The sequence below is a fragment of the Anguilla anguilla genome, chromosome 14 (genome assembly GCF_013347855.1).
Source record: "Anguilla anguilla isolate fAngAng1 chromosome 14, fAngAng1.pri, whole genome shotgun sequence".
NCBI classification, from domain to species: domain Eukaryota; kingdom Metazoa; phylum Chordata; class Actinopteri; order Anguilliformes; family Anguillidae; genus Anguilla; species Anguilla anguilla.
The window spans coordinates 39,780,551-39,798,252 of NC_049214.1; the positions used below are offsets into that span (position 1 = coordinate 39,780,551).

General features: G+C 46.8%; 2 protein-coding genes across 4 annotated transcripts; both read left to right on the forward strand.

Moving 5' to 3' along the window:
- The first annotated feature begins 566 nt into the window (after positions 1-566).
- On the forward strand, positions 567-5,779 carry LOC118212576 (tRNA pseudouridine synthase A-like). 3 transcript variants are annotated; one of them, XM_035390587.1, is made up of 7 exons: positions 567-990; positions 1,252-1,517; positions 1,660-1,797; positions 2,000-2,102; positions 2,399-3,096; positions 4,000-4,040; positions 4,637-5,779. In XM_035390587.1, exons 1-7 carry the CDS (start codon positions 921-923, stop codon positions 4,851-4,853), a joined length of 1,533 nt encoding a protein of 510 aa, XP_035246478.1. In that variant the 5' UTR covers positions 567-920; the 3' UTR covers positions 4,854-5,779. The 3 variants fall into 3 exon arrangements, with proteins under 3 accessions (XP_035246478.1, XP_035246479.1, XP_035246480.1); XM_035390588.1 differs by having other exon boundaries at positions 567-1,517; XM_035390589.1 differs by lacking the exon at positions 4,000-4,040 and having other exon boundaries at positions 569-990; positions 4,637-4,758.
- Positions 5,780-6,294: 515 nt separating this feature from the next.
- noc4l (nucleolar complex associated 4 homolog) lies at positions 6,295-16,069 on the forward strand. Its single transcript, XM_035390586.1, has 15 exons — positions 6,295-6,479; positions 6,655-6,775; positions 7,173-7,279; positions 7,706-7,813; positions 9,039-9,188; positions 9,443-9,545; positions 10,346-10,380; positions 10,506-10,556; positions 10,648-10,759; positions 11,703-11,763; positions 12,136-12,246; positions 12,763-12,926; positions 13,733-13,815; positions 15,030-15,143; positions 15,792-16,069. The coding sequence occupies exons 1-15, from the start codon at positions 6,327-6,329 to the stop codon at positions 15,909-15,911; spliced, it is 1,593 nt and encodes a 530-aa protein (XP_035246477.1). The 5' UTR covers positions 6,295-6,326; the 3' UTR covers positions 15,912-16,069.
- Positions 16,070-17,702: the final 1,633 nt, after the last annotated feature.

Consider the following 17,702-nt stretch of genomic DNA (forward strand, 5'->3'; position numbering starts at 1 on the left):
CTTACAACGCATTTTGAATGTATTTACATTCCATTTTGAAATATATTTGGAATACTATTTAGAAATATATTCGAAAAGTGCATTAAAAATATATTTATAATATATTTTAACATACATTTCTGAATATATGAAACATCAATTTTTTACATATTTTACCATCCATTAGGACTGCATCTTGATGGGTTAGTCCAATGATATATTTGATCCCACACTTTTGAAAAAGTAATGAACTAATTCTACAGACTAATATCCACGGTGAAACCCTTTCAAGGTGGTGCAGTGTAGTTAATTTAGAGTTTGATTATTATCACAGGGAACGTGCACTTCAGTGACAGAAGTATTGAAATGTGTAGCCTATGTGGGGGTTACTGACCCAAGTCCCAGAGTACAAGTTGGGAGGGGTTCTACAATGCAATTAGTTTCTTTTCCTGTTTGGTCTGCTATGCTTTTAATCTAGGTTTTTTGTTTATTTATTTTTCTTTAGATTGACACATATTGTTTATTACAGATCGAATGGGCGTTTCTGTTATGTCATCGCGATAGGTTTGTTTGAGGTTGGAGGTCAATGCGGGAATTGTGCACGTGCGTTTCTGGAGTTGCCGGAAGTGAATCCACGGGCAGTTCTGTGGGCGAATGTTGTGGATAAACAGGTGGATCCAGATAACAACAGACTGACCGCCATAAAAACCAAAAAAGAAGAAGAACAACAACTGGCTGGCTACATTTGTGTTTGAAATCCATAGGATATTGCAGAGCTTGCCGGCAGTCTGTGTCCCTGGAGAAGGAATGAATCGGCTGCTCATTTCTTCCAGCGCATCTTCCCTAACACGTACATAATGGCTGTAGCTCTGTCGAGTCGGGGGTCAGTAGGTGCAAGCATTGCAATGTTCAGCTGAAAAGGCTGAAGACTAGAAGTTAAAATGATTACATTACGACCGCTTTTGAGAATTTTGTCAGGCGCACGATTGTCGATTGTCGCCAATAACAAACGTAAGTCCCGAGCATGTAAACCCGTCATTCTCAGCATTGGATAATTACATAGCTAACGTTAGCTAACTATCTTACTATGAAAGTGATGTGTTACCTGGTGCATAGCTTGCTACTCTATCTCCAAAATGACAAGCTATCTCTGCAGCGTTGGCCGGCTCCATTGGTAGAGCTAGTCAGCGTGCTAATGTTCCGGCTCGCCACATGCAATTTACAGTTAAATAGCTGTTCGGCTAGTTACGTTTGTTGAACTACTCTATTCAGGCTGGACTGACAAGTGTAAGGATCTGCGCTGTTTTCATACGTCGGGTAAGATGAGTCGGGAGCAGCATCCGAACGATCGCCTGGCTGAGGTGAACGAGTCGATGAAACGGGGCGCGGAAAAGGCAGGCAATGCGGGGGATGCCGCGGTCCACACCGAGAAGAGGCAGAAGGTTAGCGAGGATCAACCCCTCGACAAGAAGAAATTCCAGAAAAGAAAAGTGGTCCTTCTCATGGCCTACTCGGGCAAAGGGTATCATGGCATGCAGGTGTGTTACTTTTCATGCGCGATATTTTAGTTTTTATTTTTAGCCCATGTTTGCAAGTACTCATAGAAGTATTCAGAATAAAACTCATCTGGTATGGAGCTGTTTATTCGTCTGACTACTGCCATTGACTTTTTTGCTGTAGAGAAATATGGGCTCTTCCAAGTTTAAAACGATCGAAGACGAATTGGTTACGGCCCTGGTGAAGTCGGGATGCATTCCAGAGAATCATGGTCACGACATGAAGAAAATGTCCTTTCAGCGATGTGCAAGGACAGACAAGGTATTGTGAGAAACGACCTGTTCTTGCAGTCAAACAGTGGCTAGAGTTTTTCCTGAAAGTTATTATCCAGTTATTATCACTTGTATTACTGGGGTGACCTCAGTGCGATTAGACATGCTTAACCATCCACTTTTGTACTTTGTGCTTTTTTAAATGGCCTAACACTATAACAGTCATGTTATTAATACCCTACTCTTGCCAGGGAGTGTCAGCGGCGGGGCAGGTGGTGTCTCTGAAGCTTTGGCTGATTGATGATGTCGTGGCCAAGATTAACGCTCACCTGCCTGCACAGATACGAGTGTTAGGTGAGACCTGCCTGCCTGGCTTTTATACGAGTGTGTGCGTGAGTGTGGATGTGTGTGTGTGTGTGAGTGTGTGTGTGTGAATGCATGTGTATGCATGTGTGTGCGTGCGCACGCGCGTGTGTGTGGTTTTGTGTGTGTGTGTGGATGTGTGTGTGTGTGCTTGTGCGCGTGTGCGTGTGTGTGAGTGTGGGTGTGTGTGTGTGTGCATGCATGTGTATGCATGTGTGTGCGCGCGCGCGTGTGTGTGTGTGGTTGTGTGTGACACGCGTCTCTTTGGCCCCTCCCCTTCATTCCAGGCCTCAGACGGGTGACGGGCAGCTTCAACTCTAAGAACAGCTGTGACGCGCGCACGTACTCCTACCTGCTCCCCACCGTAGCCTTCGCGCCCAAGGAGCTGGTCCACCAGGACGCCAGCTTCCGGCTGGGGAGCGAGGCCCTGCAGCGGGTCAACCAGCTCTTCTCCCGCTTCGAGGGCACCCACAACTTCCACAACTTCACCTCCCAGAAGGCCCCGGGGGACCCCAGCGCCCGCCGCTACGTCTTGGACATGGCGTGCGCGGAGCCCTTCCTGCGCGACGGCGCCGAGTTCGCCGTCGTCACGGTGACGGGCCAGAGCTTCATGATGCACCAGATCCGCAAGATGATCGGCCTGGTGGTGGCCGTGGCCCAGGGCTACGCGGACCCGGGGGTGCTGGAGAGGAGCTGGGGCGAGAGTAAGGTGGACGTGCCCAAGGCGCCGGGGCTGGGCCTGGTGCTGGAGCGGGTCCACTTCCAGCGCTACAACCGTCGCTTCGGCGGGGACGGCCTCCACGAGCCGCTGGACTGGAGCAGGGAGGAGGGCAGCATCGCCGCCTTCAAGGAGGAGCACATCTACCCCAGCATCCTGCAGGCGGAGCGGGAGGAGAAGTCCATGCTGGCCTGGATGGCCACTCTGCCCAAGCACGACTTCCAGGCCACCGATTCGGGGCTGCAGGGGGGCAGAGATGCACTGCAGGTATGTGGCAGCCTGGTGGTGGTTTGGGAAAGCAAACTAAAATAAAGAGGAAAACTTCATATCATAACAGGGATGGAAACTGGAGTTTTTTTTATTTTGGTCTGGTTCTCTGTTTGTGAGGCCTGAACATAAATTGGAAACTGTTGTGGGCAAAACAAAATGGTGCACTTGGGTGTGAGGGGTACACACATTTCATTTTCTGGGGGGAATATGTAGTGAATTTCTTCATCCATTTAAAAAAAAAAAGAAAAAAAAAGTGCAGTTCTCACCATGAGGTATGTTTAAGTTTTGTTGTGTAGGTGTTTACACGTAACACAAAAGGCGTTCCACAGGGTTCAGTTTTGGGACCAATACTGTTTACAGTTTATATTAATGATATTATTGCTTCTCTACATTCATGTAAATTCCATTTTTATGCTGATGACGCAATTTTGTATGGTTCTTTTGTATTTCTATACAGCCAGCAATTGAAAACCTACAACACACTTCTAATACTCTTCAAATGCAACTGTTCAAACTCAAGTTAATTCAAAATTCCAAAAAACCAAATGAATATTCTCATTGGCATAAGTGTACTGATTCCAATCGTAAAATCACACACATATAGAGAGAGTGCCCCAACGTAAATATCTACGAATCGGGGTAGATGATAAACTTCATTTTTAATTTCACATTAATAACCTAGTAACAAAACTGTAGACAAAACTAGGCTTTCTGTACAGAAATAAGTGCTGCTTTACTGGGCTCCACAGAAAGAAAATACCAGAATCATTATTTTTGCCTGCTGGGTCACGGAGATGTGATCTATGGTCGAGCTGCTGCTACTACCCTGAAACCACTAGATGCTGTTTACTTATCCCCGGTGACAGCTATAACACATATCATTGTCTCTTGTATGCAAAGGTTGGGTGGCCGTCTCTGTCGGTTGGATGTGAGCATCATTGGTATTTACTTATTTATTTAATGTTATTGAATAAACACTTATATGTCATGCCTTGTAATCTGGTTTACTAACAGTCTTGGTGCTCCTTCTCAAAACAAGGTTATCCTTTCATGTACAACCTGTGAGAAAATCTGGAAATTTGCCTTCAGTTACTGTGCCCGGTACACTTGAATTAAAATACAGAGCACAGTAAACCTAAACTCATTGCTGCTGCTACACCAGTTCAAATCTCTGATCTCTGTGTTTGTTCATTCTGGGAATAATTGGTTTTAATTTCTGTTGCACTTATTAACATTTATTTCTTTTTTCACAAACTGTAACTATAACAAATACTAGAACAGTCTGTTCTAGTGTTTCTTATACTGTTTTAATAATTGTAATTCCACACCATTGTACACACAACTCTTACTCTATGGTTTCGCGAGATGTAATAAAGGGTGAATGAATGAGTGTGTGTGTAGGCGTTTTGTGTGTGTGTGTGTGTGTGTGTGTGTGTATAGCTTTGGTGAAATTGTCAGATTTGTGATCAGCTGTGTGTGTGTGTGTATGTTCATATACAGCTATTTATATATTAACATGCTTTTTTCCCCCCTGAAGGATAATGATGAAGATGAAAACCGCTCAGATTAGACATCTTGTGAAAAAACAGGCGAGCTGGTTCCCTGAAGCCTCAAGGATGGTTTATATCCTGTGTAATGGGTGGGGAGGGGGGGGTCTTTGCCTTGAAATCAATTCAGACCTTGGGGGGTGGGGTGTCTGGTGTCAACTAGTGTGTAGGGAATTGAATAAGGATGACAGTCATGATTTTAACTAAAATGTACTCTAAAAAGCTTTGTTAATATAAGCATTTTAACCTGTTTTTATTTGGATTGGATTTGTCAAAGTGTATTTAGTAGTGAAGGTCATGACTGCCTCACTATTGATGGAAAATGGAAAATTGTACCATTTCAAAAACATGTTTGGGAAAAAATCATGCTAAAAACAGTTGTGGAGCTTTCGAGCTCACTGAGGAACTATTTATTTTAGTTTTCATTTTTATTTATTCTTTGTCTTATTGAGTCCCATTTGGGTAAAATCTATTTTTTGAGGCCTTGGTTTCTTGGGAAAAAAATAGATTTTAAAGTACTGTGGGGTTGATAAATCTGAGGTTGTTTGTTGCAAGTACAGTAGTCTTCCATTTCAGTTGACTGTATGAAAACAAACTGCAATTGCCCAATTTGTTTTTGAAATTCTTGAACATTTTTGTCTAAAAGGCCCACAAGCTGTGTTCTTGATCACCTGAAAATGTGTTTTCAGTTAACTTATAAAAACTGTGTATTTACAGAAATTCTGTTGGTAATCAAAATACATTGTATTTATGGGGAAAATGTGCCTGAATTTCATTATTTATCTTTTCATGCTGGAGAACAATATTTATTATGTTATCCCATTACGTAAAACAAAATATAAAACAAAATTTCCTCGATATGACTACATATTGTTAAAGTGGATAACAGTGACATAACGTGAGTGTATTTGGTTATTTTCCAATGAATTTTAAGCAGATGCTCTGTGCTTAATTTTGACATTTTTGGAAGCTTGTTTGTATATGTTGAATTTTTCAGTAGCTTAGCGTCTGTAAAATTCTTACTGCTTGGTAAAGATGCCACCAGTTTGACCCTGAAAACGTGCAATTGTATTTTTGTTTATGTTACTGCAATATTTAATGTATTTATTTATCAAATAAAGGCTGTCGTTTTATAAAGTGTTAACTTCAAAAAATACCCTGAACAAGATCAAGACTCTAATAAATTTGACTGAATGCAATTAGTATATTCCAAGCTAACACTGGTCAGCAGTCAAGAAAATCGTTGTGACCGTTTTGGGTATGCAAATAATAGTATCTGGTATCACCGCCGTGTATTCTCTAAAATATATGGACAAGAACAGATGTAACTTCACGAACGTACGTGCTGATATGTCATACATTCAATAGGAGTATTGTAACTGAACTTTCATTTGGCACATTTCACGACCCAGGTTAAATAAACCGAGAGCCTAGTTAGGTGGGTCTCTGCTCTGGCCACTACAGGCCATCCATGCAGTTTAACCCATGTATTTTACCGTGTAAAACATGTATTTTAAATAAATATAAATGTCAATAAGTGTCAAATACGGACTTCAGTTAACCATCACGATGGTCCCTGTCAGTACTCATGCCAATCGTAAGGTGGCGACATAAATCCCACCAACTTGTGAAACGCATGTTAATGTCTACAGTCTATGGTAGCAACATTGCGTTGGAAAAATGGCGACTTCCACAAGTAGCAACGTGAACGTAGATGAGCCCGAAGGAGTGGCAAATAAATCGTCTAAAAAGGACATAAACAACAAAGTGGACCTTGTTATCAATAATAGGAAGCATGCCAATTATGTTTTTGACATACTGGAATATTTACAGGTAAGTAGGTTGCTGTTTTTTGGGATGAAATTGATTGGGGTTAAGCTTGATTAACTTAAGCCTCGTTTCTTATAAAATAAGTTCGTCGCGTTGTGAGTTTCACGCTTTGGTCAAGGTAATTCCACCCTTTTAAGATATAACAGTAAATCGTTTCCTCCATTGTCTATGGGCTCAGGCAGTCAAAGAGAAGGATGTTGTCTGTGCGGTCAATGCTTGCAACAAGCTGTTCTGCGCGCTGCTGAAGAGGGGAGACCTGTTTGTCGGCCAGTTGCCCAGTGAAGAGGACATGCTCTCCGGTAAGCGACTCTTCCTCGTGTCCAAAACCATCGCTTTTGACATGTGAGCAGAATAGGATATGACGCTATACCCGTACACAGTGTAAGAGCTTTTTGTTTTAAAACTGTTGCCAGTTGCTTTAGGATTATACTCATTATACATGTGTCAAACTAATGATCGTCTTTTCTCTAACGTAACGTAAATTATGTAGATATATTTCCTTTACTTGCCGTCACGTCACCTACTAAGCTAAGAATATTGTTTGGCTGGTCGTAGTGTCCCTATATGAAATTTTAATACATAGCACTTGTTCTGCAGAAGAGACCGGTGATTGGGCCAGGGTTTACTGTGGAGTGTATTGTGACAGATGTTTGTAAAATGACTCATTTGTATTTGTGTTGATGTTTGTCATGTTAGCTGAGCACAGCGCTGAGCAGAAGTACCGCATGTTCATGCGCCATCGCTACAACAGCTGCACAGACCTGCTGCTGGAGCTGATGCACCACGAGTCCTTCCAGGTCAAGGTGAGAGAATAGAGCTGTTTGTCCTTCCGGGTCAAGGTGAGAGTGAGAGTGAGTGTGAGTGTGAGAGAGAATAGAGCTATTTGTCCTTCCAGGTCAAGATGAGAGTGAGAGAGAATAGAGCAGTTTGTCTTTTACGGGTCAAGGTGAGAGTGAAAGAGTCTGGAGCTGTTTGTCCTTCCTGGTCAAGGTGAGAGCGAGAGAGAATAGTTTTTACCACACTCCGGTATTCTGTTATATGGGGATGTAATATTAAGGCAGACTATGCAGTCATTTAGTGAGTGTTTGTGTTGATAACATCGTGAAAGCAGTCAAATCCAACATGTCAGGGCCACATTTACTAGGTGAATTTTTGGAATGACCAGTTGGTTTCCCTGTAGTTTGTTATTGCTTGCCTGCATGATGCCGGTTGTGTTTGCTGTGCTATAGGAAGGTGCCCTGCTCACCCTAATGAAGTTTGTGACGATGGAGGGGAAGTTTCCTCTCCTGGCTGTGGACTGGGAGGAGCACTACCACTTCCCCAGAGAACTGCTGAAGGTAGGCATCTTCCTGAGGCAATAACACAACATGACCACACACCACACAATATGACCACACATCACACAACATGACCCCACACCACACATGACCACATGTCACACCACATGACCACACAACATGACCACACGTCACACCACATGACCCCACAACATGACCACACGTCACACCACATGACCACACAACATGACCACACATCACACCATATGACCACACAACATGACCACACATCACACAACATGACCACACATCACACCATATGACCACACAACATGACCACACATCACACAACATGACCACACAACATGACCACACATCACACCATATGACCACACAACATGACCACACATCACACGACAGTGTCTGGAGGGTTGGACATGATCAGCGATGATGGACATGTGCTCTCATGAAGTGTGAGAGTTAAATGGTCAGTGATCATTTTCACTCCGCGTGCTTGCGGCGTGTATGTGGGTGCGCGCGCGTGTGTGTGTGGGTGCACGCGTATGGTTGTGCATTAACTCTCTCTGTCTCCGCGGGCAGTTGTGGAGCAGTATGTGTGTGTGCGTGTTATTGTGTGTGTGTGTGTGTGTGTGTGTGTGTGTGTTTGTATTAACTCTCTCTCTCCACAGGCAGTGGTGGGGCAGTGTGTGTGTGTGAGAGTGTGTGTGTGTGTGTGTGTGTGTGTGTGTGTGTGTGTGTGAGTGAAAGTATGTATTAACACTCTCTCTCTCCACAGGCAGTGGTGGGACAGCGTGTGTGTGAGTGTGTGTGTGTGTGGAAGTATGTATTAACACTCTGTCTCTCCACAGGCAGTGGTGGGACAGTGTGTGTGTGAGTGTGTGTGTGTGTGGAAGTATGTATTAACACTCTCTCTCTCCACAGGCAGTGGTGGGACAGCGTGTGTGTGTGTGTGTGTGTGTGAGTGAAAGTATGTATTAACACTCTCTCTCTCCACAGGCAGTGGTGGGACAGCGTGTGTGTGAGTGTGTGTGTGTGTGGAAGTATGTATTAACACTCTGTCTCTCCACAGGCAGTGGTGGGACAGCGTGTGTGTGAGTGTGTGTGTGGAAGTATGTATTAACACTCTGTCTCTCCACAGGCAGTGGTGGGACAGCGTGTGTGTGAGTGTGTGTGTGTGTGGAAGTATGTATTAACACTCTGTCTCTCCACAGGCAGTGGTGGGACAGTGTGTGCACGTGTGTGTGTTAACTCCCTCTCTCCACAGGCAGTGGTCGGGCAGCTGCTGTCGGAGAAGGAGGACATGGCCTTGCTGATCTCCAGGTTCCAGGAGTTCCTGGAGATGGAGGACGTGCGTTACTACGTCATGAGCTCCGTTAGCGACAGCGTTGCCCGGGTGATGGAGAAAGCCAAAGGGGTAAAGCTGAGCGTCACCACTGTAGTGCTATCAGCCCATGGCTTCTGTGCTGGCGGCGCTGTTTCAGTGTGCTACACAACCTCCTGCTCACTTAGCGTGTGCAGATATAATCTCTGCTGGGTATAACAGTGTGTGTGTCTGTGTGTCTGTGTCTGTGTCTGTGTGTGTGTGTGTGTGTGTTTGTATCTCAGTGCTGTGAGTGTGGGTTTTTAATGCTTTGTGCATGTGATGCCATGCTGCTGTCTCTCCTCCAGGTGGCGCTGCCAGTGTACCAGGGCAACGTGTTCCTCCTGGCCTCCAGTGTCTGCATGCCCAGCAAGGAGGCGGAGCTCTCCAACTTTCTGGTGAAGCAGGCAGGTGAGTGTGTGCTTTCAGACAGATGTGTATGTGCGTAGACAGGTGTGTGTGTGTTCAGACAGGTGTGTATGTGCGTTCAGACAGGTGAGTGTGCGTTCAGACAGGTGTGTGTGTGTGTGTGTTCAGACAGGTGTGTGGTGAAGCAGGCAGGTGTGTGTGTGTTCAGACAGGTGTGTGTGTGTGCGCTTTCAGGCAGGTGTGTGTGTGTTCAGACAGGTGTGTGGTGAAGCAGGCAGGTGTGTGTATGTTCAGACAGGTGTGTGGTGAAGCAGGCCGGTGTGTGTGTTTTCTGACAGGTGTGTGTGTGTGTGTGTGTTCAGACAGGTTTGTGGTGAAGCAGGCAGGTGTGTGTGTGTTCAGACAGGTGTGTTCCTTGGGGCACCAGTGCCCAGTGCAGACTCTAGCGTTGCTCTCACTGTAAAAGGTGATTATTTCTCACCCTGCTCTTTTTGGTTTAAATGCCAATGTCTCGGTGGTGCAGTGGGTAGCACTGTGGCCTCATAGCAGGAAGGTCCTGGGTTCGAATCCCTCCGGTTTCCTCCCACAGTGCAAAGACACTGTGGTTCGGCTAATTGGAGAGTCTAAATTGCCGATAGGTATGTGTGTTTGAGTGAATGGTGAGTGAATGGTGCGTGTGCCCTGTGATTGGTTGGCAATCTGCCCAGAGTGTATTCTTGCCTTTTGCCCAAGGCATGCTGGGATAGCTCGAGCTATCCCTCCGGGATAAGTGTGTATGGATAATGGATGGCTGGATGTCGAAGTGTCGGTTAACAGTTTATCCCTCCGTCTCGTGTTTTCAGCTAAACAAGGGGACTGGAAGGCGGCCAAGTTCAAGGTGAGCGTGAACCCTGACCTCTGCTCCCCGAGCGCCGTTTGTTCTCCCGGCGCGCTGCGGTTTGACCGCCTCGTGACCGCGGCCGAGCGCTGACCGCTCCCGCGATCTCTCCCTCTCCTCCGCAGGAACACAGGCGGGCGTTCGAGAGGATGTGGCTCTGCTTTCTCAAGTACAAGGTAAGCTTCTGAGTGGCTCTGCCCGGTGAGAAGCCCCTCCTCCTGGCCACAAGCCCCGCCTCTCTGACCGTGCCCTCCCCCTCCCTTGCAGTTGCCTAGCAGCATGTACAAGAAGGTCCTGGTGATTCTGCACGACTCCATCCTGCCCCACATGAGCAAGCCCACCCTGATGATCGACTTCCTGACTGCGGCCTACGATGTGGGTGAGTCCAGTACAGCACAGCGCCATACCGCACAGTACAGTACAATATAATACTATACAATACAAACAACACAACACCAACACAACACAACATCGCACAGTACAGTACAATATTATACTATACAATACAAACAACACAATACCAACACAACACAACATCGCACAGTACAGTACAAACAGTACAATATAATACAATACAATACAATACAAACATAACAATACAGTAGCATACAATCATAACAACACTGTACCATACAATACAAACATAACAATACTGTACCATACAATACATTATAAACATAACAATACAGTACCATATAAACATAACAATACTGAACCACACAATACAGTATAATAAAACAGAACAATACTGTACCATACAATACAATACAAACATAACAATACAGTACCATACCAACGTAACAATACTGTACCACACAATACAATACCATACAAACATAACAATACTGTACCACACAATACAGTACCATACAAACATGACAATACTGTACCACGCAATACAATACAATACAAACAGAACAATACTGTACCACGCAATACAATACAAACAGAACAGTACTGTACCACACAATACAATACAAGCATAACAATACTGTACCACACAATACAATACAAACATAACAATACTGTACCACACAATACAGTACCATACAAACATGACAATACTGTACCACACAATACAATACAATACAAACAGAACAATACTGTACCATACTATACAATACAGTCCAAACAGAACAATACAGTAGCATACAATACAATACTATACAATACAAACAGTTGCAGTCATGTTTGGATGAGTGTTAGTATGAATAATTCACCAGGCACTGTTATAGAGGGAGGCTCAATAGTGGCTCTGGGATGTATTGAAGGTCTCCTGTATAAATGTCTGATCCATGGTTGTTCTTTGTCTTTTTCACCAGGGGGCGCTATAAGCTTGCTGGCTCTGAACGGACTGTTTGTGCTAATTCACCAACACAATCTGTGAGTGAAGGAGCATCTCTCTCTCTCTCTCTCTCTCTCTCTCTCTCTCTCTCCCTCCCTCCTTCCCTCTCTCCCTCTCTCTCTCTCTCACTCTACCCCCTCTCTCTCATTCTCTTTCTCTCTCTCTCTCTCTCTCTCTCTCTCTCTCACCCACTCCCTCCTTCCCTCTCTCTCTCTCTCTCTGACCCCCTCCCTCCTTCCCTCTCTCCCTCTCTCTCCCCCCTCTCTCTCTCTCTCTCTCTCACTCTACCCCCCTCTCTCCCTCTCTCTCACTCTCTCTCTCTCTCTCTGAGGACGTTTAGCCAGTACCCTGCTAATCAGCTTTGCGGACGCCTGTGTCCAGTGTGACTTAGAGACTGTGTGTGTCCGCAGTGACTACCCTGACTTCTACAAGAAGCTGTACGGCCTGCTGGAGCCGTCTGTGTTCCACGTGAAGTACAGAGCGCGTTTCTTCCACCTGGCCAACATCTTCCTCTCCTCCAGGTGAGTCTTCGTTGCGTGGGGGGGTGGGGGGGGGTGGGGGCAGGAGCCGTTGTGTTCACTCTTTGTCCAGTAGATGCGCGTTGTGTGGAGTGAAGAGCACTTTCGCACTTAGTGTTCAAACGGACGCTTTTGTCTTGAGTGTGTGAAAAGAGCGTTGTGACAGAGCGCCAACCGTTACCGCGAGCATCAGAACTGGGCGGACTTAAATACCAGGACTGACCGAACTCACCGGTGAATGGAATTCAGTCTGAACTACATGAACAGTTGATACGGTATTAGAGTGAATTATAGTACTAATTAGGGAGGAAGCGTAGAATCGTAGGTATAGTTTTAAACTGGAAGTCCAAGGTTGTTATGAATGAGAGTGGTTAGAGAGGTGAGTCTGAAGCCGTTTGTAGAGGCTGGTTTTCAGCCTGTGCCTGTAGAGAAAGTGACATCATCAGATCTGTGGAAGTCATTAATGCCTCGCTTCCGTTTTCGCGCTGACAATCCGCCCCTTTCCCGCCCTCCCCACAGCCACCTGCCCGTCTACCTGGTGGCGGCCTTTGCCAAGCGTCTGTCCCGGCTGGCCCTGACGGCGCCCCCTGCTGCCCTGCTCATGGTACTGCCGTTCATCTGCAACCTGATCCGCCGGCACCCGGCCTGCCGTGTGCTGATCCACCGGCCCAGCGCGCCCGGCGGTAAGCCCCTCCCCCTCCCCCAGCCGCCCGACGGTAAGCCCCTCCCCCTCCCCCAGCCGCCCGACAGTAAGCCCCTCCCCCTCCCCCACCCGCCCGACGGTAAGCCCCTCCCCCACCCACCCGACTGTATGCCCCTCCCCCTCCCGCCCGACGGTAAGCCCCTCCCCATCTCCCTCCCCCACTTGCCCGATGGTAAGCCCCTCCCCCTCCCCTACCCGCCTGACATTAAGCCCCTCCCCCTCCCCACCCGCCCGATGGTAAGCCCCTCCCCCTCCCCACCCGCCCGAAGGTAAGCCCCTCCCCCTCCCCACCCGACGGTAAGCCCCTCCCCCTCTCCCTCCCCTACCCGCCCGAAGGTAAGCCCCTCCCCCTCCCCGCCCGATGGAACGCCCCCTCACCCGCCCATGCCCCTGTCCGAAAAACAGCAGCCCTCGAAGTCCTCAGGATGGGACACAGGGGGGTGATATTCTACAGCGTCTGTGTTTTAAGGAAGGGGTATGATTACACACTGTTACATGTGATGCCCATGGGCCGAAGGCTACAGCTGTGTGGAATAATCTGGGTTCAAGGCTGGTGTGAGGGTCACATACCCAGCTGGGGATTTGGGATGAGTTATTTATAATAAAACAGTGATTTGGTACAACTAAGTATTATTTGCTGTCTAGCTTGATTAAGAAAATAGTTCTTCGCAATTTTTGAGTGTTATACTGTAGATGAAATGCGGTTTCAGTTGATGGAAAACATTGGGCCAGCGGGATTGGTCATTCTTGAACCTCAGTTTAGGCCACGCCCCTCCCTCTTTTCAGAACCCTGCGATGACCCCTACCTGATGGAGGAGGACGACCCCGCCCACTGCCACGCCCTGGAGAGCAGCCTGTGGGAGCTGCAGGTGAGTCCGAGGCGGACGGACAGACACGCTCAGGACAGACACACGGACACGCTCCGGACAGACACACTCAGGACAGACACACTCAGGACAGACAGGGAAAGCCGCAGATACCTCAGGGCTGGGCAATATGGCCAAAATATCCTATCACGACATTTTCAGCCACTTTGCGGATGCACGACACGTATCGCGATATTTCACATTTCGCTGTTCCACTGCAAATTTACAAGTTACTGAACCGGCACAGTGCAGTTGCTAACAATACCGTACTCAATTTACAGGCCTTAAACAAAAAAATAAATAAAAAGCCATTGTCAAATTTGAGATTTTAATTTAAATAAATTAACGATCAGTCCCCACTTCAAGCACTAGTTTCCATATAAAATGCAGGCATTGAAGAATAATGGTGATCTCTGCGATATGCCTGGAAAAGAAAATAATAGTGAATCGTGATGTGTTTTCAATAGGTGATGCAGTAATATTGTATTATTTTATTTTATTTATTTATTTAACCTTTATTTACCCAGGGTAGGTTCACTGAGCACGGATGCTCTTTTGCAGGAGTGCTTCACACTCATACACATTCACACCTGAGAGCTGTCCAGTACAACCACAGTCCTCTGTTGTTGGCCACTGAGTAGCTCCACTGGAGGGAGAGGACATTTTTTTAGCCAACTGAATCAGGGGATGATTAGGTGGCAAGTTTTTGCAAGAGCCAGATCTGGGATTTTAGCCAGGACACCGGGGAACGCCCTACTCTTTGCGAATAGTGTCATGGGATCTTTAATGACCACAGTGAGTCAGGACCTCGGTTTAACATCTCATCCGAAAGACGGCATCTCCTACAGCACAGTGTCCCCGTCACTGCACTAGGGCATTGGGGTTTATTTGACCAGAGGGAAGATTTCCCCCTGCTGGCCCACCAACACCACTTCCAGCAGCAACTCAGTATTCCCTGGTGGTCTCCCATCCAAGTACTAACCAAGCCCACACTTGCTTAGCTTCAGCCAGTCGGCAGGAGCAGAGTGCGTGGTGGTATGGCTGCTGGCACATATTGCCCACCCCTACGGTACCTGAGGCCTGTCCGTGTAACACAAGCAAGACACAAGCAGGTAGACACAGACAGACAGACACACAGACAGACTCAGATGGACGGACGGAGAGACAGACAGAGAACATGGCGTCAGTGACGCTGCTCTCCTGACCCCCTCCCTCAGACCCTGCAGAAGCACTACCACCCGGATGTAGCCAAAGCTGCCATGGCGATCAACAAGCCTCTGACGGAGGAGGAGGATGACATCAGCGAGCTGCTGGAGCTCTCGGCCTATGAGGTGAGCCTGCTGCTCACAGCACCAGCGAGCTGCTGGAGCTCTCGGCCTATGAGGTGCGAGCTGCTGGAGCTCTTGGCCTATGAGGTGTGCGCTGCTGGAGCTCTCGGCCTATGAGGCGCGAGCTGCTGGAGCTCTCGGCCTACGAGGTGTGAGCTGCTGGAGCTCTCGGCCTACGAGGTGTGAGCTGCTGGAGCTCTCGGCCTATCGGGTGCGAGCTGCTGGAGCTCTCGGCCTATGAGGTGAGGCCGCTGCTCGCAGCCACAGTCTCCTGATTCAGCGGAGCTGTGCTTCAGGGTCCTCAGGAGAAGTGCTCTCATTAAAGACATAAAGATAAGAATAGCGGCAGTAATGAGCTCGTCAGTGAAGTGTGTGTTTGTGTGTGTGTGTGTGTGTGTGTGCGTGTGTGTGTGCGCGTGAGAGAGAGAGTAACTGTGTGTTGGTGTGTATGTATGTGATGAGATGCTATGCGTGTGTGTGTGCGTGCGTGACTGTGTGTGCATGTGTGCTCAACTGTGTGTGTGTGTGTGTGTGATTGTGATTGTGATTGTGAGACTATCAGATGGCATTTGTGCATGCGTGTGTGCATGCGTACACGTGTATATGAAGCGTGCTCCTGGTTGAGTATGACTCCGCCCCTCTCCCCTGCAGCTGTTTGAGAGGGGTCTGAAGCAGAAGGAGAAGCAGGCGGTGCCGCTGGAGTTTGAGGTGGCCACGCAGCTCCTGGGGGGCTCTGGGGGGGTTTTGGGGGCTCACTTCTCCCTGGAGTAGCCTGCACCCGGCTGGACTCCGAAGCCTCCCCCCCAGCCCTCCAAACACCCCTCACACACACACTTCTTTTTCTACAGCCTGTTTTCACTTCATCTTTTTTTACTTTATAGGTTAATTACTGTGAAATGCACCAAAATAAACCCTTTATTTCAAAGCTCGCCTGGCCTGTGTGTTTAAGGGGCTCTTTTCATGTTTTGACCACCTTTGAAACGACTGGTCTGATTTCTGTGCGAGACGTGAGATTCTGACCCGCTTGTCATGTTCGTTTTTGACTGTGATGTGAAAAGGTTTCCGTGGAGACAGACTCAAACACTGATGGTGTGCTGAGGTTGTGGTTCTCAAACTCGGGGCTCTCTCCAGTCTCTTATTTCACCCCCTTGCTTCCTTTCCTCACATCTTTTCCTCGCTTCTTTAGCTCCACCCATCGGAGAACGCGAGGAAAGGATACGAGGAATCGAGGAAACGTGCATTAGGCAAATGAGACGTTCAGTCAAGCGTCAGTTTGAAGCCATGTCAATTACAGATGTAGATGGGGAGAGGTACATCCACAGGTCAATCATTTATACGTCATGCTTTCCGAAAAAATACTTCCTCAAAGGATGCACTCGTGTTTCCCTGCTCAAGCATCCTTCAGGAGCCTCCTAGCTCCTCTCACTTAACTTCTTCAAGGAGAATTTAATGGGTTGGAATGTCCTTGAGTGGCAGACCTTGATTGACGAGCGTATGGACAGTCTTATAAATCAGAATATTTTTGAACATACGCGGTTTTCTTCTTTTGTGTGTACGTAACCTTTTAATGTGGAACCTCCGCAAAGTTTTATAAATGAGGCCCCTGGACTGCACGTGTTCCCATCTACCACCAGAGGGCGCTGTCAATCATATTTTTCATTCTGCGGTGAATATGGCCCCAAGCTCCGTTTTCTGAAAACGAAAGCCTCTGGGAAAGATGATTCATCCCTTTCCTGGAAAGCTGAGTTTGTGGAAGGGTGAACTTTGAGTCACCCGGTGAAAAGTAACCGCCCGCACGTGCATGTGATCTTCCAGCGACCGCAGACATGGCGGCTCTCCATGGTGCTGTGCCTCAGGTGATCTGGATGCTGTCCATGGTTCTGCAGCGCCTGGTGGCTTCTGTTGCTTTCGCGAAGGCCAAGGAACTGCCCAGCATTGCAACGGAGTAAACTAAAAGGTGTAGCTCCCTTGCTGTTTTATTGAACAACTCGCCTGATGTGACGCATTTAGATGCAAGCCAAATGTCTTCCTAATTTGTATGGAAAGAACACCAGCAAGCTGGGGAATGAAATTTGGAAGTTGAGTCATTTTAGTGGTTGATGCCTGGCTCACTGGCTAGCTCAGTCGTGATGTGTAGTTATCATTAAGCAATGATTCTGATGTCTGGGTAGAATTTTTAGACCCCAGCAACCTCACCGGTACTTGAACTTTTACTAATGCCCAGCAGATGGCAGCAGTTGCGTTTGGTTTTCATTTTGGAAAACTATGGCCAACACTACTGGTGCCATTATTAAACAGTTAACTGCCTCATTATTCATTAAAATATCAAAATTATTTAATAGTTATTTCTGAAATTAGTAGTACCTTCACAAGAACTTCAAATAAAATGTACATCTAATTGTATAATAGTATTTTCCCAGTTTATTTTCGAATTATGTTTAGCCAAGAAAATGGTTAAAATATATATATATATTGAAGTATATACAGTCAGGTCCATAAATATTTGGACATTGACAGTTATTGTTATTTTAGCTGTCTACCACAGCATACTGGAGTTGAAAT